The following is a 10,787-nucleotide window of genomic DNA, read 5'->3' as shown; positions in this document are numbered from 1 at the left end:
CAGTGTTTTACCAAGCATACCCCTGAATCCATTGATGCTAGAGCTCACAAGTTAGATACAAAATAGATCCAGAAATAATGAGCCAACAGCGATTCTGGGGAATTTTGGACAGTTTGGGGTTTGTTACAAACTGGTGGACTTGCACGAGCAGTTTGTAACAGTGACGGATAAATGTTGAGGAACAAACGCAGCACACCACATTCTGATTTCTGTTGTCTTTATTAGTGGAATGGAATATACACCTCTGTGCTTTAATGCTGTTTTCTCCGTCATTCATCCATCGCTCCTCACTCTCTCTCTGAGACTGAACAACAACATTTTAACTCTGAGGCGTCTGAAATGCTGCTGATCATCTCATCTAAGCTCCCATTGTGTCACCTCAGGATCAGACCAGTGTGCTTCAGTCAGGTTCACCTGACATTTAAAAAAAAGTGACATTTAAATTGAATTACCTGTGCTCAAATGCTTTAGAACCACCACGTCATTCTCAAAGCAACATAAATAAGTTAAAGAGCAACTTAACACCCAGTTTTAACTGGAAACAGTCTTTCACACATTCATCAAATCTGTTGCACACATAACTCTGGTTCTATGAGTAGCCTTTGGGCTTCTGGAAAAATATAACAGTGTAAGCAGTAGACAGAGTCAGAAAGAACAGTTTATATTTTTCCCCAAGACTCCGGATCCTCATCAGGAGATTCCTGTTGCTTATAAATCTAAACACAGCATTAAGGAAAATTGTTATTTTCTCATTACTACATTACATTTAATTTCATCTCATTACATTTCTCATTAATAACTGGAATTATTAGGTTGCTCTTTAAACCTCGTGCTGAAACTGTGACATACAGAGAACATCTGACTGGAGGGGGGGGGGGGGGGGGGGGGGTTTAATGGATGAATTTGGACCTGCCGACCAATCACAATAAAATCTATGACTGCGGTAATCACTACACTTAAACCGTGATTATTACATCTCATGGTCAGGCCAGTCCCCAGGACAGCGTCACCCCCTGAATCACTACACGTATGTCCCGTTGTAAGCCATGACTGAAACGTATATATTACATCTCTATGAAGGTTTATGACAGGACTAAATTACCAAAGCAGGACGCTCAAATTTAAATTTAGATGTTTCCTGATTTCCAGAGACAACAAAGCAACATGACATTAAACAGCAGACCCCAGTAAATTACAGTCAAGCCATGAATCCCAGCCATGGCTCCCTCCACCCATCAGCATCTGCATGAGTGACAGTACCTCACTCATGAAATAACACTGGATTTATATCAACTTAAAAAATGAACTTGCTTCACAGTTTTGGAATTGAAAAGTAATAATAATTAAAAGAAACGTGTAAGGGAAAGGAAATGTAAAAACAAAAGTCAGAAGGCCAACGAGGCCACAGCGTATCAGCTGGCTAATTTAACACAACCTATTTTTAAGTTTGATAATAACTGACTTAAAGAGTAAGCGAGTGGGCATCAATGCGCCTTTTTTGTGTAATTGTCATTCGACACAGACAGTGGGGGGGTGGATGCCAGCTGGAGGCCATAGCTACAGAATAAAGCGAAAACATTGAGACTGCGAAGGTATTTCAGAAAACAAGCCAAAGATCCGTCCAGCCCGTCCGTCCAGTCCCCGCTCTCTCATTAAACTACAGGAGAAAACAGATAAAATACCTATAACGGTATCCATGCATATTTGTGACTGCTCATCATACGAACACATACACGCATTCACACGTACACGCACAAACAGCCGCCCGACCTCGCGCATACACACTTTGCATTCTGGCGAGGAACATGCCTGAATGATTCACTGATAATAATCTGCTTCTCGGTAATCTAACTGCTCGGTGGTGCAAACACTCGTCTTGAAAAGATTCAGGGACAGAGGGGATGAGGAAAACAAACCAACAACTGGCAGGAGAGAAAACAATAAGAGTCGTCATGCAAAAGAACAGATGATGAGATTTTCTTCCCCACTATGTCGTGTTTTTTTCTCTTTTTTTCTCTGATATGCTTTATAAATTCCTATGATCAGTAGTGCTACTTCTACTGTACGAGGCTCATGCACGAAGGAACGCCAGTCAGATACCCGATGACTTTCATCTCTTTTTTCTTTTTCTCTATTTTTATCTTTTTTTTGTTTAGATTTGAGGATTTGATTGGAAGATGCGGGTGAAAGTTTATGATACAAAATATGTTACAGTATGTACCTCTTGTCTTCTGTCTGTGTGTCACGCATTCACACTCGCTCTTAAATGGTTCAAGGAAACGCTTCAACAAATCGCTCGCGGCTGAGCTCACACGTGGCCGACGGCGTCCACTCTTGAAAAAGCATGTATGGTTTTGAATGCACGTGCTGACGTATATTTAAAGGGTAACTTTCAACACATCTGAGCACGAGTCTCCGCCCAGTGAGCGCTGACGCTACATGTTTCCATAGATGCAAACAGAGTCTTTATTTTACTCAAATCAGTGCACTGAACTCAGTTAAACTCATATTGAGTTACCATTTCTTTCCGCCTGCATACTAAGAAGTAAAAACATTAATGTTCAACTTCAAATCCCTTATTTGTAGAGTTGTGATCATTATTTTAGTTATACTAGATTTAGATTTTTGTGGATTTAGCTGATAACAGACTGAGACTCTCGCACAGATTCCTCTCTGTCAGCGTTCAGATGCCAGTAAAGGAGACCCGTCTCTCTTGAACGTGTAAGGTAAAGACTGTGTACAAATGCCCTGTTTAGTCTGTTCAAATTGAACTCTGGTTCATTTTCTTATTTGGTGCAGTTTGATTGCACAGATGTGAACATTATATCTCACTTGTGTGACCCCGGAGGAGGCGTCTCAGTCTGGTCGCAGAGCGGTTTCATTACAAGTGTAAACATGATTACCAGGTGTATCAACAACATTTCTTTTACAGTTATGAAGTGATTTTGTTGGTTTAAAAACGGACTCGCCCGATCCATTAACAGTAACATACTTAGCTGACTTACTGTCCAGCTGATAGATGTTCACACTTTTGAATGTCACTGGCAGCCTCGTGCTCAGAGAAACAACTATTTGTAAAGAAGCATCATGACTTGTTTAATTGGATTATACATTTAAAAGAAATAAAACAACTAAAAATTCTAAAAGTTTCTCATTTGTTGGAACTTTAGTTTAGCATCATAACATTACCTTATGTTATAAGAGCATGTTGGCAAAAGATTAAATAAGCTCTATAAATATTGTGGATGAGTTACTCGTATTAAAGCCTTTAAAAGCATGAAGACATTACAGAAGAAACAGAGGACTAATGATATAAACAAGCGTGAATCATTGCTCATGTGGATGTTTTCCACTTCAGCAAAGATGTGAAAAACAAGCCTTTTTCTTCCAAAGTGTCCGTCGTCGGGGCGAACGTACTCTCAGCGCTTAAAGAGCTTTCAGTGTCGGCGTTTCCTTTCCCCTTCAAATCTATTGCAGAATACTCGTTATGTTCTCTCTCAGTGGAAAGATCGCATAACAAATGCATTTTTTAGTTGCTTTACACTTTGTTCCCTGCAATAATTACTGTAGTTTTAAACACACACATTATAACTGTTATTAATATTATTCTGTTCATTTGTTGATGCTATTTTCCTGCTTGTTGTAATGTTGCATATTTTGAAAGGTAAAAGGCTCTTGATCCCGGTCTGGGCGTTAGTGTCAACACTGACAAACACTTCAGAGCTACAGTCAGACTAGACCAGAGTAATCCAGTCCAGGACCATTAATTTAACTCTCCACAGTTTATTTAGAAAACCAGGTGAGTCCAGTGCTGCTCAGACCAGCTCCTTAAAGATGCAGACTGCCCAGTGTAGTTTTGCGAGTTGCTCAACAAAGATTGTTGGGTTTCACTGAGCTTCCCAAATTATTTGAAGTTCAAGTGATCAAGAGTTCCCCTTCATGATTTCCTTGATTTTCTAAATATGAGACCTTCAGCTGCTCAGCGAGAACCGTCAGAGAGCTCGTCCACAAACTCTTCAAAAGTCCATTTGAGTGCAGATGAGTCTTTCAGCTTTTTGTTTAGAGTTTAAACCTTCATGTTTCAAGCAAAAGAGATCCAGAAGTGAACTTAGCTGTGCAGCACTGTCGCTCCATTCAGGCTTCAGCATGTAGTCTGTCGTTGGAATGAAAAGAAATCCAGCCAAAGAAAACAAAAGTTCCGGCACACGTTTCCTACAAGAAAATAAAAACCTCAAAATGTCTTAGATATGGCCCTTCAAGCTGCTGAGGGTTATTTGGTTGTCTACAGGTCATCTCCATTAAATCTTTTACCAATAACTAAACCAGCCTGTTCTAAATGATCCTCTGGTGGTTGTTGGTCCCCCCCAAAGCAACAGGTAATGCTCTCTTGTTTTTATAAAACCACTCAGTCCATTCATGTCGAGTTTACACTGAAAAATAAAACTTCTGTCGTCAGCAGTCATTTAGCATGCCTCCTCTAAAGGAGGGAAAACGAAGCCAGCCAAACCATCAGCCAGTTCGGGATGACTTTTGGAGTCTTGGCTTCTTTTCCACTGATGTTTCAGGTTGAACCCTTCATGGGTTTGTGCAATGAGATCTAAAAGGTCAAAACTGTGCAAGGCGGGTCAAATGTGTGCAAGGAGACAAAATGCATGAGGGTGGATCCTAAAGGTTTAAGAAGGTCTTTTGCTTCGTTCATGAAGTTGTAGCTTTTGATTTGAGCTTTTTTTTTTTTTTTTTGAGGTTCTTATTTTTCAGTTGTCGTTGGATGTGGTCGTACATTTTTCTTCCCATCTCACCTGCTGTTTTAGCTATACGACTGTTTAATCCATGTAACCAGCGAAATGCATGTGGAAGTTAAAGCAATCAGTCAGGAATCAATCTGAGTATTTTCTTCCCGATATTTCAGCTAGCAGCGCCCCAGATCCAGGATCAGAGGTTCAAAGGAAGTTCACTGGGAAAGTGGCTGGTGGGGCGGAGGGGTGTCAGGAGGGATGTCATGTGTGGAGCTGGAGGTTATAAGGAGGAGATTTTGACGGTTTCATGGGTAAAAGCTGTTGCTCGGGTGTTGCGCAGAATGCCGGGGATGGGGGCAGGCGATGGGGGGAGGCTTTCGTCCGGTGTGTTGGCCGGCGGCGTGGGAATGCTGATGATCGCAGCAGTGAAATCTTGTTCCCCGCAGTTCAGCTTTAGGTTGTCAGCCTGGGCGTTCAGACTGGAACGACTGAAATAAAGAAAAAGAGAAAAGAAAAGATAAGCAAAAGGTTGTTTTTTTATTTGTGTGATAAATTTAGATACGCAGGTGTGTATCTTTATCTGATTATAGCATCTGTGTTTACGTTTGTGGCGGTATGGAGGTTGTTTTGATATGCAGGGTGTCCAGTTCCTGGACGCTCCCCCGGCTGACTGATGCAGTGGAGTTAGCCAGGCGCATGGCGGCTCGCCTCCTGGCCCTGCGGGGGCAGCAGCCGGTGGGGTTGTTCTGTGCCCCCTGCTGGCTGGATAGAGAAGTGCTGCGACTGGTCCTGAAGCCCACTGACTCAGTCATACACAGCTCGCTGTAGGTCATCTCATCTGTGAACTCATGGTTCTGTAAGCAGAGGCAGGAAGGAGGGAGGTCAGCTGAAGTTTCAATCTTGCATGTGTGGATTGTGGAAGATGCGCTTTTGCATTTCTCTGAAGTCGTAAATCTAAATCTTTGTGATTTTCTGCCTCTGCATATTTTTGTGGCCTAATTTGTATGTTACAGTTTTACAGTCTCTTAAGTATATTTTTTCTTCTCATTTCTTTTATTTTTGGGATATTTGTGTTATTTTTAGGGTGTTTTCTGCGTATGATTGTCTTTTTGTCTTTAGTTTTTCCAGATGAAGCTGTTGAAATTCTTCTGTTCATTAATCTATGTGTGATCTTCAGTCTGTGACTGCTGACCGTCTTAAAAAGTGAAGCTAAAATATCTCTCTCTCTACACTGAATGACTGTAAGCTTATTTTAATGGCATGGATGAAAAGGGCTGAATGAAATGTAAATTTCAAAATGTACTGAGAGAATCCAGAAGGGCGACTTAAAGGAAACTTTGGTGAGTCTGTTTATCCAGCTTCTGTTTCTAGGATCAGAAACAGAGTTTATATTAAGGCTTTGTACAAAGACAAAGAACTGCTGAAGATATTTTAAACTGGTGTTCAAAAAAGTAAGAGGCAGCTTGAGTTCTGTCTGCATAAGATGTAATAGTTGATGGTCCTGAGGGAAATTAAATGTCTGAAACCTCACCGTTGTCTTCTCCAGACAGTGCAGCAGGTGGTGGTGTTGGTGCTCGAAAGCCGATCTGTTCTTCACACACAGAGCTGTGCTATCGCTGTCACGACCCTGAAAATACACACACGTAATAAAATGTGTTTAATAAATAGACTATTTTGTAGAATTGGTGATGATAGCTTCACACTTTGAGGTTCTCTTAACAAACGTCCTTTCTCTTATGATCAACACTTCTTTCTACAAAAACTTAAGTTCAGTTCCTCTTTTTAATGTCAAATATCAACACATTCATGTATTCAATGAATATTTGTAGGCTCATACTGGTCTTTGTTTGCTTCTTTGACCAGTAAAACCACAATAATCACTTTCTATGTTGGGTCTGCTATGTTTGATCCTGAGCAATCCAGTGCAGTGTTAAATCTCATTTGCACTCATGCTCATAAAACATGAGTGCAAATGAGCTGAGTTTGCTGTTTGTTAAAGGAATATGTACAGTGGTGCTAAAGTAGTGAAAAGGAGAACGGGTTTTAAAGCTACATATCTGTTATCTATATCATATTTTATCATATATATCATATTACACCAAATCAAATATGACTAAAGTAAGACTCTGGAAATGAAAACTATCTGCATTTAAAGGTTTATTGAAGAAAGAGGAAAGAGATAAAGCTGAGATGAGTCGGATGTGATGTAGAAACTCGCATCATCGGCATAAAAAACAAACAAGTATTAATTCCTTGTATGTGTTGGCTCCAGGCTGTAATGATGCCTGGAGTTTTCCAGGCAAATGAAAACATTTTTTACATGTTACTGGTCACATTGTCAGGAAACACTTGATTGTCGACAAGCTGGTCGACGGGCACAAACTAACTTTTAGCTGCATAACACTTCATACACGTGACAAAAGTTCAAAGTGCTTCATAGAGGAAACAGTTGCAATGTAAAAGTAAAAGAACCTGAGGACACAAGAAATGAAAATGTAACAAAATAACAAATCTTATTTTTAAAAGGAAATTAGGTGAAAATAAAAGTAGAGGAGGCAAAATACAAGGAAAATGAGAACATTTACTCAAATATGACTTCTTTTCCACTGGGTATCAGAAAAATTTGAGATGCTCTCAAATTTTGATACCTCCTGAATAAGCACAAAGCTGCCAACTATTCCTGAACAGAAACAGTCCATTTATTTGAATACAGTTTTCCCAACTCCAACTAAATGAAGGTACTTTCAGCCACTCCTTTATTTCCCAAGGGTCCCTACAAAGGATGGATTCAAGATGCCTTTCACCCGGGTTTGTGACCTACTGAGTTTCATTTTTCCACCTGGAAACTATTCAGGGATTTTCATGGTGAATGTGTTAATCAGTAAGCTTCAACGTTTGTGCTTTGTTTTTTTCTCTTTTTGCATTATTGTTCAAACTTATTTCAGCTGCTGCTCTGTCTTCTAATCATTTCATCTTATTTGCAGCAGGGGAAGCATAAATAGATCAGAACATCTATTTTTGAGGTACGTGTTTCTTATGAGACTCACGAGTTTACTTTCATAAACTTGTGAAATGTGGGACATTGTCTGATTATGTGGGGCGGCGGGCTGAGGGATAAAGCTGCTGTACAGGCCCACATAAGACGGCACACCTGTTCAGAAGGACCATACTGTGTTTTCACCACTTTTACGAAGCGTTCCTCTAACAGCTGACGGCTCATACTGAGGATATAATAAAATAACTGCTTTTCTAAACTGTCACAGTTAAATAATCTGCGTGTAAAAAAAGATTAATAATGCAGCAAAAAGAGGCTTCTGCATACATGCACTTTAAACAGTAACCTTTTAACTAATATTTGCTTGCACTTGTAAAGGAGTCATTTTTAATGCTGAGACTGTGTGATTTCCACCACTGGATTTGAATGAGCTCATAATCTTCCCTTTGGCTCAGTCTCCTGAGACAAATCTTTGATTTAAAATGCAGAATTCTTTTACTAGAATTTAGTTTTTTTTATCAGTAACTCATCTTCAGTTCACATTTCTCCACATTAATAAGAAACAACTGCAAAAGTTTTCCTTTCATGTTTTAAAAGGCCAAACTAAGAGCTGATCAACATCTTTAAGACTCTTTTCTTCTTATTTTAATCACCTTTATCTCGCTCTTTCTCATTTTGCTTTGTTTTTTTTTTCAGCCGGCTTTTAATTGAGTTTTGTTATTTCCCTAAACTTTTTTTCACGTGTTATGATGAAGAAAAATGAAGCTCTCTTCTTGCCCTGTAGCACAGATTTCCTCCCTTTCTCCATATATTCGCCACTTTCTCTGCACCCCATTTTTCTTCCTCTTCACCCTCATTATGCACTCTTTAAATCCAGCAGTCATCCCTCATTTTGGCTCAGTGCAGCAGAGAGATTAAGACTCAACAATATCTGTGTGAGTCTCTGTGTGAGACCCATCCACTCACCCTCTACCTGGAGCCTAAAGCCGTTTTCATGATAAAACATTTAAACCCGGTGAATCTTTCATCCTCTTGACTGAAGAAAAAAACTGAGAGTCTGAGTCACGATTAAGCTGAAAGATAAAAAAAGAAAGTTCCTCAGATCTGCAGTGATTTAGATCCAGTTTATTTTCAGAATGTAATAAAAATATTCCTGCAGGTTCACACTGTGGGATGCATCCATCTAGTAAATAGGAACAAGACTAAAAGGCCGAGGGCTCCTCTGAATCTTTCATACTCCTCACACCCAACAAATTATGTGAGTTCTGAAATTATAACAAAAAAAAGAAACCATTCTTTTCTCTGAAAATGTTGGACAGTTATTGGTATTTAAATGGAAGTTTAGAGTGGAAACTAAAGGACATCTTTAATCACATTAAGTATGGCTGTTCTGTCACATAGCTAGCATCACTAGCATTTTAGAGAAATATATACAAGGAAAAGATGCAAAAATGGTGCAGTACTGGACACCGAGAGATAGCTTCAGATTATTTATTTTATTTTGGCTTTTCTGCTGCGTCCCAAACAACAGCTGGATCTAAGGTGCTAAAACTGTAGGCTCACCCAGTTTGTTTAAATGTGATGCCAATGGATGCTTTAACAAGCATCCATTCAAGGAGCTGGAACTAACAAACATCTCACTATGACCTAAAACCAGAGTCGCACTGGGGCAACAGTGTTTGGAGTCTCCATGAATGGCCAACATTAATGCAACTTTTACCATCTGTTGCCATCAACATATGCAGAAATTCCAATTAAACAGAGTTTGAACTAAATTAACTAACTGCTTTCATTCAGAGTCAGGCTAGAACCTCGTAGATTTGAAATAAACATTCTGAAATTCCTGCACAAATAGAGATGTAGTTGCTGGAGGATACAAATTCAAGAGCAAAATGACATTGGCACTCAGCAACCTCGCTTTTATGTAGAAATATAGCCAGGATGCAACCGGTTTACGGCCCCTATGCAAACAGACCGACCACAGATGAGTTGTGCTGATTGGGCCAGATCAACTGTGACTGATTGCAAACTAAATCTGTCTGCATTTATAAACTGAATTCTTACTCTAGTGCGACTGAGCCATAAACTCATAATATGATTCACCACAGGGCAGCTTTTTTGGGACAGCAGTATCTTTGATGAAGCATGGGCCCATTTACATGCTGAGGAAAGTTCCTGATCAGTTTTAACATTTACTCTCTCATAGTTTTCCTGACTGTAAAAATGGGTCTGGCTCTTGTGGGTTAATGCCGAAATATTATATTAAAACTGTTTCGGTTGTCAGCTGCTTTTTAATTATTCTGATCATGTGTTTAATGTAAAATCTTAATCTGCAGGTGTATCTGTCAACAAAATGTAAGATGATATCAGAAGACTCTAATTAGCATTCAGGGTTATTTCATCCTGCTGAGGTTTCATCTGAAAGGTTTCTATGTGTCTAGGAAAAAAACACCAATTAGTTGCCGTTTGTTATGTGCAAAACAACAACCTGTGCAGGATCCTGAAACTACCGAATTTGCCTTGTGCGATCAGTAAAGTATCTAACCGTCTGATTTAAATCTTCACAGTACGTTGTTGTTTGTGTCTGTTGCATCTGTGGACAGTGATCAGGTTCCACTGCTCTTTTGCCAAGTTGCTGCTGTGGAAACTCTCCTCATGAGCTTCTTATTAGTGAATCACCAAACTGCTGAAGCAGCAGCTCTTCGTCTGTCTGAGGGTCTGAGGCGCTCTTTGTTTTGCTGCCTCTCTCTTAGTCTTGCCTCACCTCAGCATGTCAAAACTCATTAAATCTGCAGCTCACTTTTCTAAAAATTAAATACTGAATTCAATTTGCAGATGATAACTAAAATGACATTGACTGTTTGGGGGGATTTCGAAGAAAACAACTCACAAGTAAATCTTCAAACTTTCAGAAAAACTCTGGATAGTCACTGGTACCTGCCGTTTGATAGATGGATTTACTATTTTCTAAGAAAAACATTGTTAATGGACAAAATCCACATTTTTACAAAATAGCTATATTTACACAATTAATACATTTCACTGTAATAATTGTC

General features: G+C 39.5%; 1 protein-coding gene across 1 annotated transcript in view; it reads right to left on the bottom strand.

Moving 5' to 3' along the window:
* Nucleotides 1-904: 904 nt before the first annotated feature.
* kcnd1 (potassium voltage-gated channel, Shal-related subfamily, member 1) overlaps nucleotides 905-10,787 on the bottom strand; it is an 81,503-nt gene continuing 71,620 nt past the window's right edge. Inside the window, exons 7-9 of the mRNA XM_080897969.1 lie at nucleotides 6,268-6,363; nucleotides 5,340-5,590; nucleotides 905-5,224 (exon numbers count right to left, since the gene is read on the bottom strand). Coding sequence (XP_080754095.1) covers nucleotides 5,017-5,224; nucleotides 5,340-5,590; nucleotides 6,268-6,363 — 555 coding nt within the window. The 3' untranslated portion in view covers nucleotides 905-5,016. The remainder of the gene's footprint in view (nucleotides 5,225-5,339; nucleotides 5,591-6,267; nucleotides 6,364-10,787) is intronic.

Source organism: Rhamphochromis sp. 'chilingali', assembly GCF_963969265.1.
Source record: "Rhamphochromis sp. 'chilingali' genome assembly, chromosome: 12".
NCBI lineage: Eukaryota > Metazoa > Chordata > Actinopteri > Cichliformes > Cichlidae > Rhamphochromis > Rhamphochromis sp. 'chilingali'.
Note: the sequence above shows the minus strand (reverse complement) of the source record. Positions and strands in the feature narration are given on the sequence as shown.